Source organism: Neophocaena asiaeorientalis, unplaced genomic scaffold, assembly GCF_003031525.2.
Source record: "Neophocaena asiaeorientalis asiaeorientalis breed wild unplaced genomic scaffold, Neophocaena_asiaeorientalis_V1.1 scaffold134, whole genome shotgun sequence".
Lineage (NCBI taxonomy): Eukaryota > Metazoa > Chordata > Mammalia > Artiodactyla > Phocoenidae > Neophocaena > Neophocaena asiaeorientalis.
In genome coordinates this window covers 16,799,452-16,826,344 of record NW_020185339.1, presented here as the reverse complement: position 1 = coordinate 16,826,344, position 26,893 = coordinate 16,799,452, and the positions used below count along the sequence as shown (strand labels likewise).

The 26,893-nt window shown below is 35.9% G+C and overlaps 1 protein-coding gene across 1 annotated transcript in view; it reads left to right on the top strand.

Moving 5' to 3' along the window:
- The window catches only part of MSRB3 (methionine sulfoxide reductase B3), a 155,472-nt gene that overhangs the window by 76,571 nt on the left and 52,008 nt on the right, over window positions 1-26,893 (top strand). Inside the window, exon 5 of the mRNA XM_024737239.1 lies at window positions 5,404-5,432. Within this exon, the coding sequence (XP_024593007.1) occupies window positions 5,404-5,432 (29 nt within the window). The remainder of the gene's footprint in view (window positions 1-5,403; window positions 5,433-26,893) is intronic.

Below are 26,893 nucleotides of genomic sequence, written 5' to 3'. Positions count from 1 at the left end.
GAAGCCTTTTTTTAATGTTTCATTACTGTTACAACTGTTCTCACAAGACTCCAAAATAATAATGGCTTAAACATAGTAGCGGTTTGGGATTGATATGGTGCTACTTGTGTGTGTGTACCATCAGCCAAAGGCTGGTGCTCTACTATCAGCTTCTCTCTCATGATCTAAGAATGGCTGCTTCAGCTCCTGGAATCACATCTGCATTCTAGCCAGTGGGAAGAAGGCGAGGGGTGCAGACATTTGCTTCAAGGGCATAACTCATAATGCTTCTCCTTGCATCCTTTTGGCAAGAACTTAGTCACATGGTCAAAACAAGAGAAGTGGGAAATATTGTGAAAAAACTGTCTTACCTCAGCAGGCATGTGCCCATCTAAAACTCAGAGATTCTATTTCCAAAATAAAAAAGGGGAGAATGGATATTGGAAAATATTAACAGTCTGGGCTATATTCACCATCTTTTGGCGATTGCCAAAAGAACTGGTTGAATAGCTTTAAGCTTAGATGTTAAGTATATAATAAGGAGTAAAATGGGTGTCTGTGGAGACACAAATATATTTATCAACCTTATACCCCGTACAACCTTACTTTATGCATCTTTGTATTCCTACCATCCAGCATGGTATATGAATAAAAATAAGCGCATAAGAGATGTGTTTGGAATGAATGAATGAACCATCCCTCTTTGTCTTTCTTGTATAATATGTATTGTGTGAATTCTTTTTTCATACTTGCCATTTCTTTGTCCTATCTATAATTTACTTACTTTCTTACAGAGGATTTATGAGTAGAGATGATCAGAGTCCATAGTATAATAGAGGAGTACTTTGTGTCTCTGTGTATGTATGTGTGTATGTACAATTTAATAGAAATCTAAATTAACTTATACCATAGGACCAGTTTTCTCAACCCCTAAAACTGACAGTATTAACTTCCATTATTACGTTTTAATTATTATTAGACTAGTTGTGGCTTTTGAAGATTCAGTACTGTGTCTAAGAATTCTGAAAATATTCTTTTTTGAAAACTGATATCTAATGTCATTAATTAGTTTGTGAAGATGTTTTCTCTGCACATTATGTGTATATTTTACATACTGACCAGCTATCTCTGGAAGAGATAAGATGGTCTGGGGATTAACAGTTTTCTGGTATGATTTTTCATCTCTCAAAAGAGGCATTTTTTAGAGCTTTTGGTCAATATATCTGTTTTTTGGCCCTCTGTTAATTTACAGATCCATTTGTTCATGTGTTAACTTCTGCTACACATTTTTAATAACTCTTAAATACCAGGTGCTGTGCCTAGTGCTGGGAACATGAAGATGGGCGAGACCTTGCATGCACCCTGCTGGGCTTAGTATCAGTGCCACATGGTGTGGGGATTGCCGTGCCAGGCCCACACTGTGGAGTAACTGAAGGCGAGCAAGGAGCTCTAGGAGGTGAGGGGGCCAGGCAAGTTGCTGCCAGGATTGAGGCAAGTCTGTGGAGTCAGAGTTTGTCAGTGATGAGCTGGGGGAAGTGTGTCTAAGCTGAGGATACTGGATGAAGGCTGTGAAATTGTTAACACAAGTTCATGTGCCGGACACACAGTGAGGCCAAACAAACTGAAACCTCGGAGTTTGGAGCAGAGAAAGGTTTATTGCAAGGCCATGCAAAGAGACAAGGTGGCTCATGCCCTGAAAAGCCTCCAGCTCCCCAAAGTGTTTTGGCAAAGCATTCTTTTTTTTTTTTTTTAACATCTTTATTGGAGTATTATTGCTTTACAACGTTGTGTTAGTTTCTGCTGTTTAACAAAGTGAATCAGCTATACATGTGCATATATCCCCATATCCCTTCCCTCTTACATCTCCCTCCCACCCTCCCTATCCCACCCCTCTAGGTTTTAAAGGCCGGGAGAGGAGGAGTATGTGATCAGCTTGTACACAGTTCTCTGATTAGCTGATGGTGAGGCAGCAGCGTGGTGTCACAGGGGTTAACATTATCAGTCCTTAGGCTCCAGGAGGCCTGGGGCTGTGTGCTCATGGTCATCAAGTAGTTCTTCCATTTGGTGGAAATTTGCCTCATATACTATTATCTAGGTACTTCAGAGTGGAGCTAAAGCAGAGGATGTGGGGGAAGGCCTGTCCTGGGAAGGCCCCATAGGGTCCTGCTTGGTTACAAAATAACATGGCAATAGTTTGATTTGGTGAGAGTGAAGGCTACAGTTTAGAGGGCAGAAAGAAGTGGAAACAAAGAGGGAAGGGCAAAATGCTTTTCCTATTCTTCCACATTCCTGGTCAGAGAATTCTTAATTCAAACCTTCCTGTGAGAGTGGGGAGCTGGGAGCACCTAGAAGCCAGAGGTTGGCTCTTGGGCCTGACTGTTATAGTCTAGATGGACTTGGAGCTCAGGGGCCTGGCTGGTGGGGACAGGCAATGGGGGGTGGGTAGGAGTACAGAGCCTCTGACAGAAATGAAAGAGCCCCTCCCCCAATAAAGAAGAAAAGAAAGGAGGTGTTTCTCTTATGGACTCCATAGCCACTGGAAGAGAAGGCTGAGGGAGGCTTCTCCTCTTCTCACACTTGGCCTAGTTGCCATTGCCCCTGAATTTCCCCAGGCTGAATAAGTCTTTCAGTGGAAGACGAAATTAATTTAAAATTTGCACTATTCTCAGTTACTTGGTATCAATAGTTTCACACACAGTTTTCATTGTTTTTGTTATCAGGTATATCTGTCAAGGTAGGTTAGTATACTTTTCTAACAGTTTATTGCCTTGGCTTGTAACTTTTAAATAATTAGCTGTATTGTATCCCTATTTGTCCTCTTGCCAAGGCCCTGCAAATATTAGGGCCAAGCCTGGTAATAAGTCACCATGTAAAAAGGTATGTCTTACTATGGGTCACAGACAAAAACGTTTAAAAGCCACTGACCTAGGGACACCAAGTTCACAGTCCTCTGCGTGGCATATGAGGGGCCTACCGTGATCTGGCTCTCCGCCCCCCGCCCTCTAATCCTGCCTCTAATCCACCTCTAAACTGCATAAACTCTCAATATGGGATGTATCTGTCTTCTTTTCTGTTCTGTTTCATTTTTTGAAAAAAATACTAGTTGCAATCCACTAAATTAATTTTATAATCCCCTGATGGGTCAACTTGTGACCCAAGTTTGGAAAAACTCTGCTCTAGTTGTTGGGGTGGTGACAATGTGATCAGATTAGTGTTTTGGAAACGTCTGGCAGCTGATTAGAGGGTGGGTCGGAAGGGAGTGGGGGATACAGGTTATGAGATTATTGAGCCAAAGATAGGCCTAAGATGGTAAGACTGAGGATAGAGAGGAGGGGAAGGTGGTAGAGTCAGCAGGCCTGGGTGACAGCTTAGATAGCGAGGGTGCAGAAGAAAACTAGAATAACATCATAATTTCTGACTTAATAGGGAGTCTATAGCAGGAGAATTATATTTGAGGGAAAGGAAAATGAATGCAGTTCAGTACTTGCGGCATCTGAGGTCACAGTGTGACATTCAGGTAGGATTTTAGTTGGAGAAAGGCTTAGTAAATTAGGGACTGTAACAGGGCTGTGGGCTTCAGCATTAGGAAGCCACTGAGAAAACTTAGCACAGATCTTAGTGGTTCAAAGAGTGAATATGTTGGGAGGTCAGGAAAGGAAGACGTGCAATATTGAATATAGTCTTTCCTTTCAATAAACTTGCTTGTAAAGCCAGGAAGAAAGAGGGATGAAAAGAGTAGGACACAGATTTGAAGGAGGGTTTTAATTAATTCTGGAGCACTTCTGTGCAGAAGGGAGGAGGAACTTGGGGAGACGCGGATATTGAAGATACAACCGGAGGAAGGGGTAACTAATCCAACCTGGTTTCAGGGGAGATGAGAGAGTGCACTTTAGGATGTAAATGCAGGGAAGCTCAGGCAGAAGGAAGAGCACCTCTTATACAGCTGAGAGGGAGATAAGGATGTCTGTGGAGGCAGGGGTTTCCCTTTATAGACATGTGTTGAGTACAAGCACCAGGCACTGCGTAGGCGCCCTGGCTACAGACGTTAGTAAGGCAGAGTCCAGTGGGGAAGATAGGCTGGGAAACAAGCAGGACAACGCGTGGTAAGTGTCGTTTAGAGTTATGCTCAGGGATGCTGGAAACAAAGAAGAGGGCATGAGGCCAGGCTTTCCAGAACAGGAGAGGACAAAAAGTGAAAATGGGTTTACACCTGAAATAGGAGTCAGGGACACCTAAGGACTGAGATGAGGACTATGGTGGGACCAGGGTCTGAGACAAATATGAACCTGGATTACAGTGGTGGTTGTTGATAACCGTGGTTGTAATAGTAAGTTTTCTGTTTTTATGATTATTGACTTGGTTTGAGCATCAGCTGAAACTTTATTTGGGAATACTTGAGAAAATGAATTTTTATGTCAAAGGAAGCTGTCTCCTGCTTATCCTTTGCCTCTTCCTCCTTTGATGACTTCTCTTGAAGCTAATTTAGGTAAAGAAAGCCACCGCTTCCAAAGGTGCTTTGGTACCCTGGCATAATTTCAAAGAAATCTCCTTTCCCACTTAGTTAACTACATTTCCCCAGGAAAAAAAAAAAAATCTTCTCTGTCAATGTAACATCCTTTAACAGGACTCCTGCTGGTTGGTTCTTGTCTCTTGCTGTGGCAGCTGTGAACATATATACTATTGATTGTTAATGTGTGATATAAATCCGACTGGAGCATGCCCACTAATTGGTTTGAGAGCTAGGTATAGACAATGCTGTCTTATAGTAGCTTGTGTAGATAGGCCTAGTCATAGGGTTAATTCTGCTTGACAGCACATCAGCAGCATCTTGAGAGTAATTACCCAACAGCAGTTTTCCCACAGCCGGACCGAGAGCTTCAAAGGCTTCTGAATTTACAACCAGTATTAACCTATATCTGAAACATAATGTTCCCACAAGGGCTCACATTTTTTTCTTCTTCTTATTAAATGTATGGGGTTACTAGGTTCATTTACTCTGTGAAGAACTTAGTGAAAAATTACTTGCTGTTGAATAATTGAAAATCTTGAATAATAAGTAAAGAAGATAATTTTAAATTTGAGTTTTTATTGCTTTATTATATTACTGAAACAAGTTAATCTGTAAAGATTGGGTGCTTTTTTTTTTAACATAATTTATTCTCTTTCTCTCAAAAACAAGCTAAAAAGTTAATATCTTTTCCATACTGCGCTATCTCTGTGGACATGTACATATTTAGAGGACGTAGGGTTATGCATGCATTTAAAATGGTTGAAATAAATACGTATTTACATCTTAAAAAGCTGTCTTACTTGTTGATGCATGCACTGAAACTTAAAACTATTGCATCTTTTTTCCTCCTCATAAAATCAGTTATTGTCTAACAAGCAATTTTTATATCATAAAAAATTTCTTTCTCTTTGCAGGTCAGAAACCAAATTTGACTCTGGTTCAGGTATGTTTACATTAATAATGTTATTCTGAGTATATTTTATTTACATTATTCTCTGAGGAGTAATGCATCAGATCAAGAACCATTTTGATTTTAAACAGACTAGGCAGTCTCTTTTCAAAACATGAACCCCACCTCAAAGCAGGGCTGTTGGCTGCTTGTGGCTGCTTGGAATCATAACTTGAGGTGGTGTTCACGTTGGGATTCTCGATAGCTCTGAAATGAGTATTAAATGCTCTGTGTCTGCAGAGCTTCATTTTAAAAGCAAAGGAGGGGGTTGTACCTACTCATTGCTAAAAATAGAATATTATTCTCTCACTGGACAAAGCATCCTGGGTAATTTAAAAGTTCTCTGCAAGTGACTTGTCATCACATATGGGTAACAGATACATTTAATCCAGCAAACTGCAGAGGGTTTTAGCCAATAGAAATAGATATTTGTCTATGACTTGCTAATTTTTAAAAATGTGTTTTGTTGGGGAGGTGGGTGATGGAAAATGAAGGTCACCTTAAGCCATTATTTTGTATCTATCAAGACAGTCTCACAAACAGTGGCGTATGAGCCTCATTAGATGTTTTCTTCTCATTAAGCATGAATATAGCTATATAATCCTTACATTTGACTGTGTCTTTGTGTCACTCACTGAGATGTACGTGCTTCATAGTTTCTGACGGTGTTTGCAATTAAAGCACAAAACTACCTCATGTTCAGTACGAAGGAATTACGCCCTTTAGTGAACTGTTATAGATAAATAAACATTAATTTTCAATTTCAGGAGAAAATAGTTTGCAGAAAATATATAACTTATTGAATTTGAAAGTAACATTCTTACTCTGGTTTGAGTTCCACTACGTTTTAACTTAAAAGTTTTCGTTTATTATTTCACAAAGGGACCAAAGACTATGTATTCTTTTTGATAGTGGTGTTAAGGAGCCAACATGCTTTTCTTCTTCAAAACCTGTATCTTTCTTTTGAATTTCTCCAACTTGGTGAGACCCTTTAAATATGAAGTCTGTACATTTGAGTTAACAATTTTACCTAACTTGAGAACTGTGATTCCAGAAATCTTTCCATTCTGTGTGCTCCTGGGCTTCTGAATCACATGTGACAGTGGTAGCATAAGATAAACATTTGGTTTACAATGTTGACGATATGGAGACTAAAGGCATAATGGCATTGTATCCACTATTTGACTTTTTTATTGACTCATAGGAGGCGACTCAAAATGGTGTAAAAAGTCTTTGTCATTTTTTAATAGTTAAAATATTTAAATATAATAAGAGATAAATGAAAAAATTGAGAATGAATTTTTATATGAAATTGCATATCTTTTTAACATTGCCAGTCAGTCATCAAATATTTATTTAAAAATCCACTTTTTTATGATCAAATTCCTTAAGCATCAAGTCAAAAACTGGTTTTAGCCTACAGGATCTGGAATATAGCTTTTAAAAATGAAAAAGTCTACTAGGTTCATTTCGGAGGTAAAACCTGGAAATAGTGTATAAAACTGAAATATTAGGCAGCTGTTGTCAAAGTTAGAAAATTTATGTTAAATTTTCAAAAGCAAATTAAAGTGTGCTGCTAAATTCCTGTAGTGAGAGTTAGTATTTATCATGAAAATAGTTATAACATCTGTATAGGCACACATCTTTCACTCTTGTGACCAAAGGTTTTGTTCATGATTCTTATTTTTTCCAAGTCCTAATTTTTTAAAACGTCTTTCATGGACAACATCTGCATGTCTTTGAAAACTACAAAGTTTTGTGCTCTGAAAAATCTTATGGGGAATACTGATTAAAAGTTTATTTATTCTTTTAATTTTGAATCTAAATATGTTGTGGAAATAATTCAGATGGTTTCAGATCAAGAATCAGGTAATTCTTTTTTCTTATAAATTCTTTTAGCTTAATATCAAATGAGGGAATCATGACAAAGGAAGTTAGAAATGTATTCTTTGGCATTCTATATCATGCAAATTTTGGTTAGAAATGAGGTAGCATATTGGAACAATTAAATGTATGACTTTAATAGGTTCAGGTTCTCTATTGTTCATCAAATACAGAAAATAAACTAGCTCTGTTTAATGTTGTATACAACTGTAACATTGTTCCTGACAAAGTAAAATTTTTAAATGAAGGAAGATGCTGATCTTACTAAGAAAGAAAAAAAAAAGCCTTAAAAAAATAAATACTATGGTCAATGACTAGCCATAAAGGAAAGAATTTCAAAGTAAATATATATGTGTATATATATATATTTTTTTCAAGTAAAGAACCCAACTTATGCAGAGCTTACTGCATATTTGCAATTCACAGTTTGTGTAAATGAGTTTCAGGCTGTGGAGTGAGATTCAGGAGGAAGGAAGGAAAGTTTTCATTGTCAGCACATGGTAAAAAATGTCAGCTATTGAATATATACCAAAATGATCAACCTAGATAGTGATTTAATTTTTTTCTTATCAAAATTGTATTGATTTTTTTCTACAAAACCAAATTCACAAACAACTTCTTTGCATTTTTTTAAAGTTTCAAAAGAATTTATAATTTCAACTATACATAAAAGTACAGTGTGTAGTAAATGAGCACCCACACATTCATTATCTAGATTTTACCGTTATCAATAATTTGCCATTTGTTTCAGTTTTCTTTTTCTGCTTTAATTATCTTAAAGTGAAATACATACATTTCATGTGATTTTTAAAACCTGAAAATTATAGATTGTGTTGATTTATTGAAACAGATCATTTTTTTTGAGGTTTTTATTTCTCTCAGAAATTTGAGTCACATACAAATGCTTATGGAAAGGATCTTGACATTACCATGTCCACATTCAGTTAGAGACGCTGAATGTTCTATTCATGTGATGAAGGTTAAGAAAAACTTTAATCAGAAGGTGCTGAATTAATTCCAATCTGAGAACCCCAGAATCGTCCTGTCCTCAAGATTAATTTGATGAAAATTTTAGCTGCCTTCTAGCTGTGTCCTCTATGTACTGAGTCGTAGCCTGATTAAGTTCCGTTTCTGTTGGTTTATAACTTAATCACCCAAAGGTTTCAGCTTTGTCAATTGAGAGCAATCAGCCTACCTTCTTTCTAAAGGAGTTTTAAGGGTTCCATTTTAATACTGTTTCCTAGCTGATGTACTAATGTTGCTTGCCTATGATCCTGTGTAGTTGGTGATTTTACTAATAGAGTAAAACAGACTTCCTTTTATGTTCAGAAGTAGCAAGAAGCTGTGCTCTTCTCCCCACCTCCCAAGAAGGGAAGTTAGTTGATGCTGGAGGAAGCAGAGCATTGAGTTTAATGTAGTGATTAAACATGAAAGCCATATATCAAATCTCAGGAGAAACATGCTTTTGAAAGAGGGAGAGAACTGTGGAGCATATTGCATGATAGGCTATGTAAACAGAGCCCTGGAGGTCAGTGTGTGGATGCAAACCAATTAAATAAAGAACTTACTGGCTTTGCTTTCTATCATCTGGATGGGGAGGATCACAAGTTAACATGCATACGGTTGAAGTGTAAACTTTGCTTGAATAAGCTGGGCACCTTTGGAAACTTCATTAACTCTTTCAACTCACTACTGAGGTTGGTTGGGTTTTGTTTTGTGTGTTGTTGTTGGTTTTCCTTCGAAAGTTAAAACAAAACCCAAAATATATGCTCTCTTGGCCTTTCTGTGCATACCTGTCAGCAGAGGTGCTAGTGAAGAGTAGAATGGAAGACAAAGCAAAGAATGAATTGCTGAAAAGACCAGAGTTGGCTGTGTAGTCAAATTTCAAGGAAGTGTACATGTCTTTTAAAAACAACCCATTTGGAAAAACAGAGCTCTCGCAGAATAACTGAAAAAATATGTTTTTCTCATATCCTGAATTCTGGGTATAAGGAAAAGATATAGTTGGAATTTACTAGTCACTATATAACATCAGGATATTGTTATTTCTGTTCTATTAAAATAGAATAGTTTTCTGACCAAGAAGAACATGAAGCCTATAAGTTAAAAACTGTATGTTAAGGACTGCCCAGAGTCTAATTCTGTGGTCCTAACCTTCTCAGGCAATGTTTGGGTGAGAACATGAAATACCAAGTTAAATGGTATAGTTTCATGGTCCGTAAACATTCAAAACAAAGATTTTTTTTTTTTTTTTTTTCTGTAGAGTCATGTTGGCTGAGAAAGTGAATAAGCTTATGTTTAGTGCTTGTTGATTCTGGGCTGCTTGGAATAGCAGTACTAAGGAAATGGGCTCATAGAACACAGCAACTCAAAGGTATAAGATTTCATGAAAGCAAATTATGGAGGATTAAGAAACCTAATGAGCGTGCTTTAGTGTGGAGAGTGGAGGAGAGAGCTCACTATTAAATAAAGCCCAAGAGTGTACAAGGTTAGGAGATCCTAAAAGACACGATAATAAAAGGCACAACAGAATATAATTATCCTGAAAGGAAAAAAAAAAAAAAAAAAAACTCAAAAACTCCAAGGAACAAAAAGCAGCTAGTGTCGCTTTTAAGATCTGTAGTTAAAAAGGAATCTACACCAGGGTAAGGAACTAAAAGAATATAATCAGTTAAAGCTTGAGGCAAAAACATATGAGGGGTGAAAAACAGAGTGGGCTGTTAATGGTGGTCACTAAGTTGAAGGGAAATAGGGAATTTGAACATAGTAGAACTAGAGTTTTGAAAGCTTATTAGCAAATGAGACCATCTGCCTAACATAGTAAGCCTTTCTCAAGAAATATTAATAAGGTAAACATTTTCAGATATTAGAAATGTGGGAATATGTTGACAATACTTTTTAGCTCCTACAAATCAATTTTGTTGTTTTAAAATTTCTTATTTTTAAAGTTCTCATAACAATGAAGAACCAGGAAATCAAATATAAATCTCTATAAGAGTATTGAAATCTGTCTTTGGGCATCCTTCATTAATAAGAAAATACTGGGCTCCCCTGGTGGCGCAGTAGTTAAGAATCCGCCTGCCAATGCAGGGGAAACGGGTTCAAGCCCTGCTCTGAGAAGATCCCACATGCCGCAGAGCAGTTAAGCCTGTGCGCCACAACTACTGAGCCCGTGTGCCACAAATACTGAAGCCCACGTGCCTAGAGCCCGTGCTCCACAACAAGAGGAGCCACTGCAATGAGAGGCCCGCGCACGGCAACCAGGAGTAGCCCCCGCTCACCACAGCTAGAGAAAGCCTGAGCCCAGCAACGAAGACCCAATGCAGCCAAAAATAAATTAATTAAATAAATAAATTTTTAAGAAAAGAAAATATTAACTATTCATCTGTTCATTCATTTAGCATACATTTATCAGGCATACTCTATGCCAGATGCTGAGGCTATAGCTATGAACAGGGCGGGATACAATTCCTTCTCTCATAGAATCTTACAGCTGGTTGGTCTGTTATACAAATTCACATGGATTTCTTTGCATATTTAGCTGAGAAGGGCTAACTAGGTTAAATTTGTATCCAGATGGTGAGTTAAAGAACTCTTGATATTTAAATATAAGCTAATATATTTTAAGTTTTGACAAATTCACCTTTCCTTTCTTTATTCAAACCACATCACTGTTTTCTACTTTAAAGAGAACACTTTTAAGAGAACAGCCTAATAATGCTAATGGCTGGTGTTTAGTTTTTCTATAGCTTTTAATAAGGAGTGACATTTCACATTTGATTATCATTAAGAGAGATTAACTTAGAAGAGAACAATGACAAATGTTTGTGGATACTATTCTCTTCACTTTTATTTATTTTTTAATTCATTCTTTTACTGGATCCTATTCAAGGTTGGCCTGGAAAATCAGGCAGTCTCTCCTCTATAACAATCTTATGGGATTGTGTAGAAGCAAGTGGAGGGGACATAGCCCTTCATCTCCTTTTATAAACTAAATTAAAGACCAGGAAGCAGCAAGGCATGTTGGCTAAGTACTGAGGTGCTGGAGCAGATAAATCTGAATGAAGTTTCTGTTTACTTCCAATAATTTTCAATTGGTTTTCTTGGATTTCATGTATACCATTATGTCATAGACTTAAACTGTATTTTCTTTCTTTCTTATTTAGAATTAAAGCATTTATAACTATAATTTTCCTTTACTAAAGCTTTAACTGAACCCCAGAGATTTTTAAATATTGTATTTTGAATACTTGCAGTTTTGATTTTCTTTTGGACATATTGATTAGGCAAGTTTTAAAATTTCCAAACTTTCTGCTTGCTACTTTTGTTAGTAATTTTCAGTTTCATTGCTTGGTGGTCAAAGAATGTGACTTTACCACTTTTTAGTAAGTCTGTTGTTCATTACTTATTAGAATTTTATTTGGGGGCCTAGTGGGTATTTAATTCTTGTTACTCTTCTGTGGGTGATTTGAAAACTATATTCTCTGCAACATAAAGGGTTTGATGCGTAGTTATTGGATCAACCTGATTCATTATTTTTATCATTATTTATTTGGTTTCTATTTTATCTGACAAGGACTTTGAGAGGAGAGACAATTTGTCATTCAATGTTTTTTTACCTGAATTCTGCCTCTTTAGATATCACCATCCCTGAGTTGTCAGCTCCACGTGCTCTATGTGTTCTGGTGCTAGCCATCTTGCTTAGGTCATGAATTGTACTTGTTCTCTTGCAGAGAACATTATTCCAAAGCAGTCCCCATGGAAATGAAGGCTGCTCTAATTAGAAAACTTATGTTATTCCAAATTTATATGTGAAGCAAGAGGTTGTTTTACCACTTGTAAACACACGTGCTTGCCCCTTCCCTCTTGCCCTCAACACCACGCCATAGCTTTATAAGGAAAAAAGCTCTGAGCCGTCATATGATGCAAACCTTTGTTTTCCCCACTTAGCATCCTCCCCTGCTCCTTCATCTGTCTGGCAAGATTCTGTTTATGTCTTAAGGCTCAGATCAAGCATTGCCCCCTCAATTAAATATAGTCTTCCTTAACACTCTCCCAAGAGTTAATCATCCCTTCCTCTGTGCAAACATTGGATCTTGTATTTACATTTACTATAGCATTTATTATCTGCTATAATTATTTGTGTGGATCCCTCTTCCTCTTCAAGTCTGTGAGTTTCTTGAAGGCAAGAATCATGTCTTACTCACCTTTATAACTTTTGTATCCAGTGCGAAATAGTCAATAAACAAAAATTCAGTGAGGTTGGGAGTCTTTGTTCTGTTCTCCAATTGTGATTGAAATGCTTAACTAATGACCAAAGAATTATTCTCCCCTCCCTTAGTGTAGAGTTGTTGCTGGGAAGCGGCTACTCGGCCAGAGATTACAATTTCCAGCCCCTTTACATCTGTGTGGGGACATATGACTAATTCTCCCAGTGGAGTATGTGTCATTTCTGGGCTAAGCGGGTTAAGTATCCAATATGCCTTCCCACATCTCACTTCCCCTTTTGAGGTTACATCAGAGGTACATGTTGAACATGATGGCATCACAATACGGAAGGGGTCTTGGTTCCTGAGTCATACTTGGAAGAGATCCACTCAGGAGAGCCCTTCATCCAAGAACATCTTCATTGGCCTTTATGTAGAGGGAAATAAACTTTTATTGTAATAGGCCACTGAGATTTTGCCATTGTTTACGAGGGCAGCTAATGTTACATAGCCTGACTAGTTCAGTGCCTAGAATACTCCCTGGCAATAGTTGGTACTCATTGATTACTGTTGGACAAATGATAAAATTAATGGCTAGGGATTACATTATCTAACCTAAAGACGATCCTCTAAACTAATGATCATACAAATATAGTAGGTTCATAATATAGTATATTATGTTCTGTATAATCACTGGGCCTATCAGTTAGTGACTGTCACAATAACAAGGTGTAAAAGGACACCTTAGAAAGCAGTGACTTAAAACAACAGTATTTGTGCTCACATGTCCATGAGTGGGAGTGGGCTTGGGTGGGAGTTGGTTGACATAAGCTAGTCATAGGTTGGCTTCAGGTCTGCTCCACAAGTCTTGTCATTGATGATAAAAGGTAACAAGGCAAGCCCAACTATGCAAGCATATTTCATGCCTCTGCATCATCCTCTGCTAGCAGATCTGCACCATAGCTAGATCTGCTAGCATCCCATTGGCCAAGCAAGTTGCATGTCCAAGCCAAAAGTAAAGGAGTAGAAAGAGCTATTTCCTTCCCACTTGTCATGCAGGTGTAAGTATCCTGTCTTCCCTCTAGTGGGCAGAACTGCCGAGTCACATGGTAATGGGTGTGGAGATAGGGAGGGGAGAGGAATAGGAGCCAAAACTTGAATCTACCGCATTAGAACATTATGTCCTCAGATCAGTTATTTAGTAAAAACATGTATAAAGTTAGAATGATTATATTTTTAAGTGGATCCGATTCTTTCTATATAATTGCATTATTTGGTAACCTAAGTTCAGATGTGATATTAATGGATATATGATGAAAATATTTGTATAATGCTTTACCATTTAAAAAGTATTTTAATTAATCAAATTTGAGACTCACAAAAATCTTTGTAAGATACACAGGGACATTTTTACCAGCGAAGGACTTCAGATACGGAAAGGTTAAGTGATTTGTCACATAAATAGTAAATGGCCAATCTAGGATTGGACTTCAGGTCTCCAAGTTGCAAGGACTGTGTCCTTTTTATTAGATCATGACATAGTTATTTTAATGAGCAGCTTTTGTTTTTAACTTTTCTATTGTTAGCTTTTTATTTTGGATAATTACTATGTTTAGTAACTATTATGCATTATAAATTATAAAATTTAATCTTTTATCAAACATAACAATGTGATTATAAACACACCTTAATAATATGAAGTGTGGTACAGATTTATAAATGATTACAATGTGGCCAGTTTGTAGGCCGTTGAAAATGTTGCTGGCAGTTTCCCAAGAGGCCTGAAAAGATAGTATCAATTGCCTTGGTGAACTTGCCGTGTTCTAGTATCTAGTCAAACTTTCAGGCTCAGAATCCTAGATGTTTCAATATCTCTCAGGGATGGACTCAACGTTGACAAACCCAAAAGACGGATGGATGAAGCTAAAATGCCAATGTATTTGTTTACGATGAGAAATATAATTTTCACATGGCTCAGGATACTTACATCTGCGTGATCAGTGTCTTCTTTCTCTGGTCAAGCTATATGACTCACAAAATCACCATAAGAACTCATTTTATCAATTTGTCAAAATAAATCATTTGTGTTGGGGCTGAAATTTCCTTACTATTGTATATTATCATCCTAAAGGCAGACCTACGTAGGGAGTCAGATCATATCCAGAAAGTGGCCCTGTTGAGCACAGAAAGAGAACAAAGGGAAACAGACAAGCTGAATGTTTAGCTTTATGAGTTAAAGTTAACATGAATTGTCTATCTCAAAATAGGGACGGTGCTGGCCATTGAGACCCTATTTAACTTGATATTCATTGGCTTCAGCTTCATCCATCCGTATAAAAGATAGTTTTGCCACTGGACCTGGAAAGCATAGTACAAGTCCATTACTTAAGACTTTGTTTCCAAGTTCTTGGAGCAGGAGATCATGTGTAGTAACTTTAGAACTTAAAATTTATAATTTACATGTTTCTTAGCTATTGAAGCGTATATTAAAATTTTAATGGTTTAACACACCACTTCAGCATACTAAAATTAAGATGTAGACCAAGGTCAATATATAGATCAAGGTAGAGAACATTTCCATTACCCTAGAACGTTCCCTCATATTTTCCTTCAGTCACTCCCCACTCCCCAGAGGCAACCACTATTCTGACTTCAATCACCATTGATCAGATTAAATAGAATCATACTGGGACTTCCCTGGTGGCTCAGTGGTTAAGAATCCGCCTGCCAATGCAGGGGGCATGCGTTTGACCCCTGGTCCGGGAAGATCCCACATGCCACAGAGCAACTAAGCCCATGTGCTACAACTACTGAGCCTGTGCACCTAGAGCCTGTGCTTCTCAACAAGAGAAGCCCCCCGCTCACTGCAACTAGAGAAAGCCCGTGCACAGCAACGAAGACCCAACACAGCCAAAAATAATTTAAAAAAGAAGAAAGAAAGAAAGTTTAAAAATTAAGTAAATAAAAAATAGTTGTTTAATATCCAGGGTATGGATGTATAGTACAACTTATTTTTAAAAATAAATAAATAAAATAAAATCATACAGGATGTACTCTTTTGCACGTGATATCTTTTGCTCTCTGTAACGTTTCTGAGACTTAGCCATGTTATTTGTAAGTACCAGGCGTTATTGCTGAGTAGTCTAAGTTGGGATGCATACTTTGGTCCAGTTCTGGCTACCATTCACGCAGTTGTGTTTACTGTGAGTAGTCTCTGTTTCTAACATTCTAAGGCCCAGAATACTGTTGTTAATGCACTGAGCCAGTATGTAGACGTTTTTAATACTTTGATTCTGCGTGGTCAGTCAATTGCCTGTGCACGTAGAGCACTTACTCTGCTTAAGACACGGTGAAGGATATATGAGTATGACACAGTTCCTGCCCTCATGGAGCTTTTAATCTAATTGGAGAGGTGAGATATATACACACACAGTAAGATACCTTTGGGTGCAGGACAATATGAGTGGTTCCAGTAACAGAGTCCTAGTAGAATTTAGAAGAAGGGGGATTACTTTAGGCTCCGGTGATTGATGAGGGTGATTGATTCCTTGTTGGAGGTAGAACTTGGATCTTCAAGGGTAGAGTTTAGGTAGATATAAAGACGGAGATCATTTTAAATAAAGAGTCAGTTGAAGGCAGACACAGAGGCAAAGGTGCAAAATATATTTGAAGGACAGTAAGTAAACCAACTTGCCAGAACTGGCGGATTTTTGCTTGGGACTAATGGTATAGTTGGGAATCTATTACAGACCACAGGTTAGAGAATTTGGACCTAATTCTGTGGACAATAATAATAGTAACAATTGCTAACATTGATTGTATATTACTATGTGACAGACATTGTACTAAGTGCTTTATATTCACTAACTTATTTAATCTATAAGACCTATACATAATTATTTCCATTTTATAAATGAGTAGACTAAGGCACAGAAAAGTTGGCTATTTTGCTGAGATTCAGGTAGCTAGTAAGTGACAGAACTGGGATATGATCCTAAGTAGCCTGATTCTAGAACCCGTAGTCTGAACCATTATGCAATTTTTAAAAACCTAGAATATAAGTTGATACGATGCAAAAATTATGAATTTTTACTCATACATCCTTTTTCTCATACACGTGACACACACATCCACACAGCCACATGTTTGTAGAAATTTTCTCCCCCAGAAAGCAGATTCCGTAGTCTGTTGAGAAATGGATTTTGCTAGTGATGTATAGCTTTGATTTCTAAATGCAGGTCATCCCCCCCAGCACTAAATCACCTGCTGAAAAAGATATTTACGTGGAATTTGTTGTAAAAACATGATAGATGAAGAATTAACTGGCTCTAGAGAATTGGTCATTGTTTTGTTGGTGGACTAACCCCTTATTTTTAATATAGTTCAAAATTAATATAATTCAATTCATACAGCTTACTATAGTTTCAATAGGAAGTGAAAGTGCTTGCTTTATATTGATAGATATCCATCAAGTGGAATGAACTGGTGGCCCTCATCACCTTCTTTGAGGCAGTAACGGATTATTTGTCAATTCATGTTGATTGACATATCGTCCTCATTCCTGGGCAGAAATAAGATACATTCAACTACAAAGTGTAGAAAATTTTGGTATAAACACATTACTTGGTTACAGGCATAAAGTTTTTAACATTTTACAGCAGTATGAACTATTTTAAGGAATTAAGTATAAATGAAGTAGTAAGCAAGCTAGCAATCATTTGCTTATTATATCAAAATTGATATTAAAATACTGTAATCTAAAATGACAATGCTGGACTTCCCTGGTGGCACAGAGATTAAGAATCCACCTGCCAATGCAGGGGACACGGGTTCGAGCCCTGGTCTGGGAAGATCCCATATGCTGCACAGCAGCTAAGCCCGTGCACCACAACTACTGAGCCCGCTCGCCTAGAGCCCGTGCTTCGCAACAAGAGAAGCCACTGCAATGAGAAGCCCGCGTACCGCAACGAAGAGTAGCCCCCCGCTCGCCGCAACTAAAGAAAGCCCATGCACGGCAACAAAGCCCCAACACAGCCAAAAATAAATAATAAATAAATTAATTAATTTTTAAAAAGATATCCATACTTTATAAAAAAATAAAACGACAATGACTTTTTAGTTATTTTTATGTCTTAAAAAAATTTTAGTACTGTCTTTTGTATTGTAGAACTATTTTATAGGAAAGAACACTTTACAACTAGAGAAAGCCCGTGCACGGCAACAAAGCCCCAACACAGCCAAAAATAAATAATAAATAAATTAATTAATTTTTAAAAAGATATCCATACTTTATAAAAAAATAAAACGACAATGACTTTTTAGTTATTTTTATGTCTTAAAAAAATTTTAGTACTGTCTTTTGTATTGTAGAACTATTTTATAGGAAAGAACACTTTACAAGAGTTTTTGATTTTTTTTTTAATAAATTTTTATTTATTTATTTTTGGCTGTGTTGGGTCTTCGTTGCTGCACACAGGCTTTCTCTAGTTGTGGCTCGCGGGCTCTACAGCGCAGGCTCAGTAGTTGTGGCACACGGGCTTAGTTGCTCTGCGGCATGTGGGATCTTCCCTGACCAGGGCTCAAACCCACGTCCCACGCATTGGCAGGTGGATTCTTTACCACTGCGCCACCAGGGAAGTCCCTCTTTTGATTTTTAAATTAATTTTTCCTGGATAGGAATCAAAGACGAACAGATTAAAAGTAAATTTTTGCTTGATGACCACTAGTCTTTTAGTGAATTTTCAATATTTGTGTTTTGGAGAGTCAAACCCTGTTCCTTAATTAGGAACTTAAATGGTCAGATATCTGGCCTATGTGGTGATCAAGTGTTGCAAATTAATAATCTTCCATCATAGCTGTACTGTTTTTTTGTTTTTGTTGAAATTAAAGACATTTAACTGATATATATTAAAGACATGTTTTTTTTCTTTTTTTGTAATCCGCCTTCCTTCCTAGTTATCATGTTTGCTTCTTTTGCTCAGTCTTCATTTTCTCTTTCTACCTGTTTTTAAATTTTGTTAAAAATATTTATTTATTTATTCATTCATTCATTCATTTGGCTGTGCCAGGTCTTAGTTGCGAAGTGCGGGCTCTTAGTTGCAGCATGCAGGCTCTTAGTTGTGGCATGCGGGCTCTAGTTCCCTGACCAGGGATCAGACTAGTGCCCCCTGCCTTGGGAGCGCGGAGTCCCAACCACTGGACCACCAGGGAAGTCCCTATTAAAGACATATTTAGTCAACATTATATTTTCACACAGTAGCATGTGGTAATGTTTGTTGAATAAGTGATGAGTGAATGAATGATAAATGGAATGATGCTGAGTTTTGCAAAGAAAAGTATTTTGCCATTTCCAAAATAATCCAGAATATTTATCGCTTAAATATTTTTCTTCAAAAAATGTACCTATAAATTACCTTGCATCCAAATCATTCACGCTATTGATGGAACACCGTTATATAGAAGGTGAGATCCGTAAATGACAAAAAGAAAATTCGATAACAATGAATACGTTTTACAGCAGAACACAGCAACACAAAACACCAATGCAAAGACTTAAGTTTTGTAGCCTATCAAATTAGTAAGTCTCAGGCTGCCCAGCCAATCAAAAATAGTTTGAGGTGCTATTCTAACGTACTAGATTTAAATTCATTTCTATGCTATAATATTCTATTAAAGCAAATTCATTTTTTCCCGTGTGGTTATATACTAAAGTGAAATATACTTTTATTGTACAAATGAAAATGGCATTGAAACTCATTCAAATGTAACATCAATACATTAGCGTTATCTTTATAGGCATTTATTCAAATTTATTGCATTTTGTGGCTTGCTTTATATTAATTTTGATCTACATATTTGCCTTTTAAATTACACTATATGGAAATTTATTCGATTCATTTTTTATCGTGACCTGCTTCTTAGTTAGTATACTCCATAATTGTTTAGATATGTGACTTTTGCTGATTTATTTATTTATAAATTTATTCGATTCATTTTTTATTGTGACCTGCTTCTTAGTTAGTATACTCCATAATTGTTTAGATATGTGACTTTTGCTGATTTATTTATTGAGACATTTGTTGGTTTTTAAATTCTAAGCAATGTACTAACATATTTATTTTTCTAGCTGTATGATTTTATTTTTGGGGGGATTGTAGAAGAATACTGCATATCTACAACTTAAAATTGCCTTTGGTTTCAAGTATATGTGTTAATATATAAGAGAACTAAAATTTCCCCCCAAAATCTAGTTTTAAAAGCATTTTAAATTCATTCATGATGAAATACAATTTTTCCCCAAAAGTTTTCTGTGTAAAATTAGTATGCATTTTATGTAACCTGAGAATTTTATAAAATTTTATGAAAATACGGTCATGTCAGATGTAGAAACAGCTTCGTAGAGCTACACATCATGATGTTTTGTTAAAATGATATAAATTTTTATAAATGAATAAATTAATAAAAAGGGAAATTTTAGTGCCAAATGAATACCATTTCATCAATTTGGAAGTTTAATGTAACCATGCTCAATTCCACAGTTGTTTGTTGATTGTACACTCAGGTAAAGCTTTGCATGTTGCCCTAAGCAAGCTATTTGTTAATTATTTTAAAATAATTTAGTATCTAACAGAAATAACTTGCTGCGTAGAAATAAACTACCGTTAGGGTATTCTTACATGACTGTGATAAGCAGGGAAGAGTCACCTCTCTCTGCTACTTGTTTGTTTTGTAGTTAACGAGGGCAAGGGAGGGAAGCTTTTGATGATTTTGTGCTTGTGTGCCTACACATCACCTAAGGAAAAAATAATCACAGACCCCAGTATCAGTTTAATTATGCAGTTGATTTAACTGTTGATTCAATAACTAGTTACTGTTCATAATATTTTAGTATTTGTAAACTTGGTGGCATGGGTGACAATAGAGTAATGATAAATGAATATGTTTTCCTAAAGTAGGAAATTATATAAGTGAACAACGATGCTTTGTTAGTGGGATTATTTTAAATGTAAAGATATGCAGCTTAATAATAACCAACTTTATTACTTCATAGACATGACTATAGATTTGAGGAAAATGTTTAAAGACAGCTAAATTATATTTTTACACATGGTTAATTCTAATCTTTCTTATAACCAATTTAAAAAATATATTTTTATGGTTTTTCAAAAGACTGTTTTGTAGAAATCCAAAGTATATCATGTCTTAGCAATTATTTTTTTAACTGCCTTTTAGAAATTCCCCAGTTTGAAAAGTAATTAGACTAATTCTCATCTCTGTCTTGTAACCAGTTTATAAAAAAGTAATTTTTTATATTCTTTCAAAATACTTCAAATTTATCCATTAGAAATCTAAAAGACACCATGTCTTACTTTTATAAAGTGGTGGGTAGGAACTTACTTCTCTACTTTATTCTTCTTACTGCTAGATTTAATAATCTTTCTCTTTTGGCATGATTTTTCAAGAAGGTATTTTTCCAATTCATATGAATTTTGATATATATGATGTGTCACCACACAAGTCATGGGTCTACATAACAGAAAGATGAAAGCATCTATATTTATCTGTTACCTGCATTTCTCACTAGGAGTCAACAGAATGGTTGTATATGAGATGATCAGAAACAGGAAAGCTATGGTTTAGAAAATGTTTTAATCTGTTTCAAATAACAGCAGGGCAATCTGGTAAAAATGACATGATTAATGACTGAAGAAGATTAAAATATTTTCACATTCTGTTTTTAATGACCACTATACTTAAGTTTCTACTCTAAAATTTATAACTACTAAAATATTACAGAAAGAAATATATCCTTCATAATCCACTGGAAGTTGTGTTTTACCTTATCAAATTGTGCCTGCTTTTTAACCAAAAGAGCATAAATTAAAAACAAATTTTAACTAAAATATAGCTTTTGTGCTATTCTTGAATATATCCATTATATTCTTGAATATATCCATTAATATTTATTAGGTTAGGTTCAGCATAAAAGAACTAAAATTATTGTTTTCAGTTAGGCAAGGTAGCATTTCAGTCAATATGTAATTTTAAAATTTACTTTTACAACTAGGCAGATCCTCATCATTTGGAAGTAAGTCATTTTAGGGAGTTTAACTACAAATGTTTTCTATATGTATAAATAGGTGGCAAATATAACTATTAATTTTGGAGTTTTGCCAATTGATTCTAATTGTTCTGTCTTTTTTAATCCAGAGATAATGATGTGTATTCAGCCTCTGTAATATTTACCTAGAGGAAGTCTTTTTAATCCCTCATTTTGCTCCTTCAATGAGGTTATGCGTAAATACTACATAAAATGGCAAATGGAAAAAAGTCTGTTTTGTCTAAAGATACCATTCATCTTAAATAAACACATCAGTCTGTCTTTTGAAAGCATAGTGATACGAGTTTTTTTGGTGGGAGAAGGAGGAGGATGGACAAGACCAAAGCAAAAATATGTTGCAAATTATATGAAGTGTTATTAAATCCCCTTAAAAATTGGATAAATTTTTCTGATTGTGTCTAATTAAGGGAATCATCTCACCCGCATCCCTACACTGTTCCTGTGCTTCTTAATTTCTATCACCACTGGTGTACCATCTTTTTTTAAAACATGCCTTGATTTCTGATAAAAATCTGAAGCTAACTTTTAATCAGATATAGCACAATTTTCTGGAAAACCATGTATATGAATTTATAATTCCATATAAGGAAAGGAATATGTTACTTTATTTTAATTATTTCTAATTTGGAACGCCACAAAATGGAATAAAATAGCTTTATTTAACTTCCATTCCTATGAACTCTTTGGGGTCAGAGGCTCTTTTTAATTCCTCTATTATATTTATCCCCAGCACTAGGCACAATTAGGTCACAAGTGATGACTGAATAAATGTTTACTAAGCTAATGCCAAATGAATTAATCTTTAATTGCTTATATTCGGTTAATTACACTTATTTTGAAAACCAGTATATTTGGTATTGTTCCTGACAGACCTTGTCTTCTTTTTATTATGCTTGCTGTCCTTGTCCTTTTCCTTCCTTTTTTTCCATTGGTTGCATCAATTAAATTTTTACTCTTTTTAAAAAACTTTTAGTTATAAGTTAAACATAGGTTTCTATTTGTCTGTTAATTTTAAGAAACATATTTGACCTTGTATTTTTGTTAATGTTGGGAATTAATTAAAATCTATAACCTCCTTCCGTTTCTCCCAATATAAGAACTTCAGTATTTTTTTTTTTTTGTCTGTGTTGGGTCTTCATTGCTGTGCACTGGCTTTCTCTAGTTGTGGCTAGCAGGGGCTACTCTTTGTTGCGGTGCGCGGGCTTCTCATTGTGGTGGCTTCTCTTGTTGTGGAGCACGGGCCGTAGAGCGCGTGGGCTTCAGTAGTTGTGGCACGTGGGCTCAGTAGTTCCAGTGCCTGGGCTTCAGTAGTTGTGGCGCATGGGCTTAGTTGCTCCGTGGCATGTGGAATCTTCCTGGACCAGGAATCAAACTTGTGTCCTCTGAATTGGCAGGCGGATTCTTAACCACTGCTCCACCAGGGAAGTCAAGAACTTTAGTACTTTTAATTTGTCTCTGATCCCCATGCCCTTAGGCTGCCTCCAATCTGGAATTTTTGTAATAGTTTTCATTATGCCTCTACTTTCTTAAAAATCATTTCTTAAGCATGTTATTAAGTGTTACAGCCTTGTTGGTAACTGCTATTTAGAATTAACTATTTAATTTTACCTATATATTTACTCATCACTGTTTCTTGTGTCCTGATCTTCCTTAGATCTATTTTTCATTTTGCTGTAGTACTTCTTTAGGTATACTTTCAGAAATGGTTCTAGATAGCAAATTATGCGAGTTACTTTATATGTAGATTATTTAATCTCACATCTCCTGATATCAAAAAGGATTCAAGGCAGAGGACATGTTGAGCATTTTTTCAAGTGTGGAAGCTGGTGAAGAGAACGTATGTGGTTCTAAGATCTTTGCGTGTGCTTCCATTAAGGGTGGACTTTTTATTTTTCTTTTATATGCTAAATGTTTTTACAGGTGTGATTTAAATTTAGTTTACAACTCATTTGCTAAAAATTTCTTCTTAGAGAAAAAAAGGAATTTGTTATGTATCAAATACTTAATAAGCATCCTTTCAATGTAACAAATATGGAGTATTGAGGAGGAACATATTAAATACAAGACTTGGTAAAATGTATTAAAATATGCATTTTTCATGTTATAGCTTAAATTTGGCCTTTATAATTCTTGTGTTTTGTTTTAAGAATATTTTTAAATTAAATATATGTAAAGTAAAATGGAAAGATATATTATTATCATCTTTGATCAAATTGGAGGACAAGTTGTACCACTTTTTAAATACCATTATCTATTTTTGGATACTTAGCTAAATTAACATATTAGAGCAATTCAAGGGATGAGAGGATTTCACTTTGTTTTTTTTAGTTCATAAAGATTAATGTGGCAAAGACCTTTCATGTCAGTTTTGTTGTAAGAGAAGGAATAGAATTATCTGTTATGCAGATATATGTGCCTTTAATATAGACTGTATTTTCTGATATTTTTCAGTCTTATCTCATTATTTCAACTTTTGGGTTTATTTATGTAAGGCTATTGTAGAGCTAATGGATGACAGGATTATAGTACAACATTAGTATCTCATTTTAAAAGCATTCAGTGAGTTAGTTTGACACAACTAAGGATATAGTTTGAAAATGAAGGGCAATGAACAAAGGGAAATAAGGGGGAAATTTGGCAATGTGAATAAATAAAAAATAAAATAAATGAAAATGAAGGGTAAATAGTCTGCATGCTTTTAGTTTTACTGTGAAATAGCCCTCCAGAAAAAAATGTACCAATTTATACTCTCACCAGTTGTATAAAGTATTATTTTTTCTTACACTGACCAACTCTGGGTATTATTACTACCTTCCTATTTTCTTTACCCATCTATAGGTGAAAAGTAGGATCTCATTGTTTTAACTTGCATTTTTAATGACTAGAGAGAGTGAACATTCTTCTTATGTATTATTTATCATTTGTAATTCTTCTTTTGTGAATTGTTTGTTAACTTTGTGTGTGTGTGTGTGTGTGTGTGTGTGTGTGTGTGTGTGTGTGTGTGTGTTTGTGGCTGGATGTAAGAGCCGGGCTTGAGTCAGACAGACCATCATTTAATTCCTGGCTCTTTTTTTTAAGCATTGTGTACTTTGGGGCAAGTAATGTAATCTCTCTGAGCCTACTTTCTTCATTTGTAAAACAAGAATACTTATAATACCTACGTCAATGTTATGAGGACTAAATAAAATAATATATAGTTAAAGCCCGTATCAAGTGTTTGATACACATTAGTGATTCTGCTGATGATGATTAAAAAAAGGATAGTGCATTAAATATTTTTCTGAATAGATTGCTTGATGTTTAACTTTAAGATCTTTTTTCCCTACACAAATTAAAAAATTTTTATTAGTAGCATATGTCAGTCCTTTCTTTTGTAATATTTGCTTTGGGATTACATTAAGAAAATTGTTCTTCACACCCAATATTATAAAAATATGATGGAAATATTTTTGAATGTGACTGAGTTGTAAATGGAATCATTAATTTTAGTGACTCAGACTAAGAAAGTAGACTGATTATACGATTTTTTATTTCTTTGGGAAAATATTAGCTTTTACTCTTGTCAAAAAAATTCAGAAAACATTAATTCACATATTTAACAAGTTATTATTAATTTTTATTTTTTAAAAGGTTTTGACAATACAGTCCCCTGGATTATTTGTATATTTAAGAAGGGCCTAAGCTATTTTATTCAATACCTTTGTGTCCATTAGAAAATAGTGCTGTGCTTACGTCACTGAATTAGAAAAAGTCCCCTTCTCCACCCTGCCACCCAACTGCAGATGAATGACTTCTCTGAGTCAAGGTGAGTACACAGGCTTGGGAGTGAGGGGAGCATGAGCTAGAGTTTAGCTTCCACATGACTCTTGCACCAGGTTCCTTTTGTACTGCCCAGATGGCCCCATGTTTCAGTGTTATCATAAAATGGCTCCTGAAGTCAGATTAATTTTGAGGAATTAATGACTGATTTATCTAGAGCCACCTGCATAATTCAACTGAATTGAGTAACCTTTTATACCAGTAGTTTTATAAAAAAAAAAAAAAAAAAAAAAAGCCTTTTTGTTTGAATATTGTGGGCAAAAAATAAGAGAACACTGACACGAAGCATACAGCCCTCTATTCTTCTACCCTGGGTATTAATTCATGTGTTCTTAAGGGTTGATTTCTTCCTCCCAATAAATAGTGATGTTAATGACCCATCTGAGGCCATGTCTTTTTGCATGTTTTTCTTGTTATGGGAAAATCGATAGGTATTATGTTGTGTCTCCGGCAAAATGTGCTTTGCAGAAGTCTCACCCTCTAACACTGCTTAACCATCCCATGGTGCTCCTTTCTCTTAACCCTGTATTCTTCTGTAGCCCGTTATTCATGATTCTTTCTTGCTAGCCTTGCAGCCATTATCTGCTTTGTTCTTTGGCACTCTCATTCCATTGTAAATACATTCTTTTTTATCCTCAAATCTCTTCACACAATGTTTTCTTCATTTTCTTGCTTTGAGATTTGTCTCTGTCACAAGGTCCTTCCTGCAACTGCAATTTCCCCCCACCCCTAGAGGCAGTGTCGGTAATAGCTCCTCATTACCTCCTTCAAAGCGTCAGTTTTCCTTTCTCGTGTGAAGAACTCCTCTTTTGAGGTTTGTCATCTTATTCAACCACTTACTGCCTTTTATCATTGCTGCGATCTATCAGCATTGGTAATACCCTTCATTTATTGAGGATTTTGGCTTTCCACTCTAATTCTTGCCATCCTCATGGGCCATTTCAGTGACCATGTGGACAGTCCAACCAACAGTCGGGCTTCTTCAACCTCAGTGTTCTGGCCCCTTCCTTTTCGTCCCAGTCTACTATGCCCCTCATTGTTTTACTTTCTTCTCCATCCATCCTAGACTCTATAGTGACCATGCTGTCATTTTTGCCAGTACCCTCTGGGTTCTGGATTTGTTTCCCTTATATTGAATTGTTCCTTCACCAGGATGCATGGCCCTGCTAAAGGAAAGAGTATAATTATTGGATAGTTGCCACTAGAGATTTATGGTCTTTAATTTCAGATCACCTCTTGACACTATTCTGCAGTCCTTCTACATCTTTATCACTTTTCTCAAATCCCCTTTTCTACACCCATTTTTTTGGTCTCAGCAATAATCTTGCTTCCTATTTCATAGAGAAATTTGAGGCTACAAAGCTTGAGTTAGAATGTTAGATGAGGAAAGAGAGGGACTCACCAATGAAAGATGTGTGGGAACA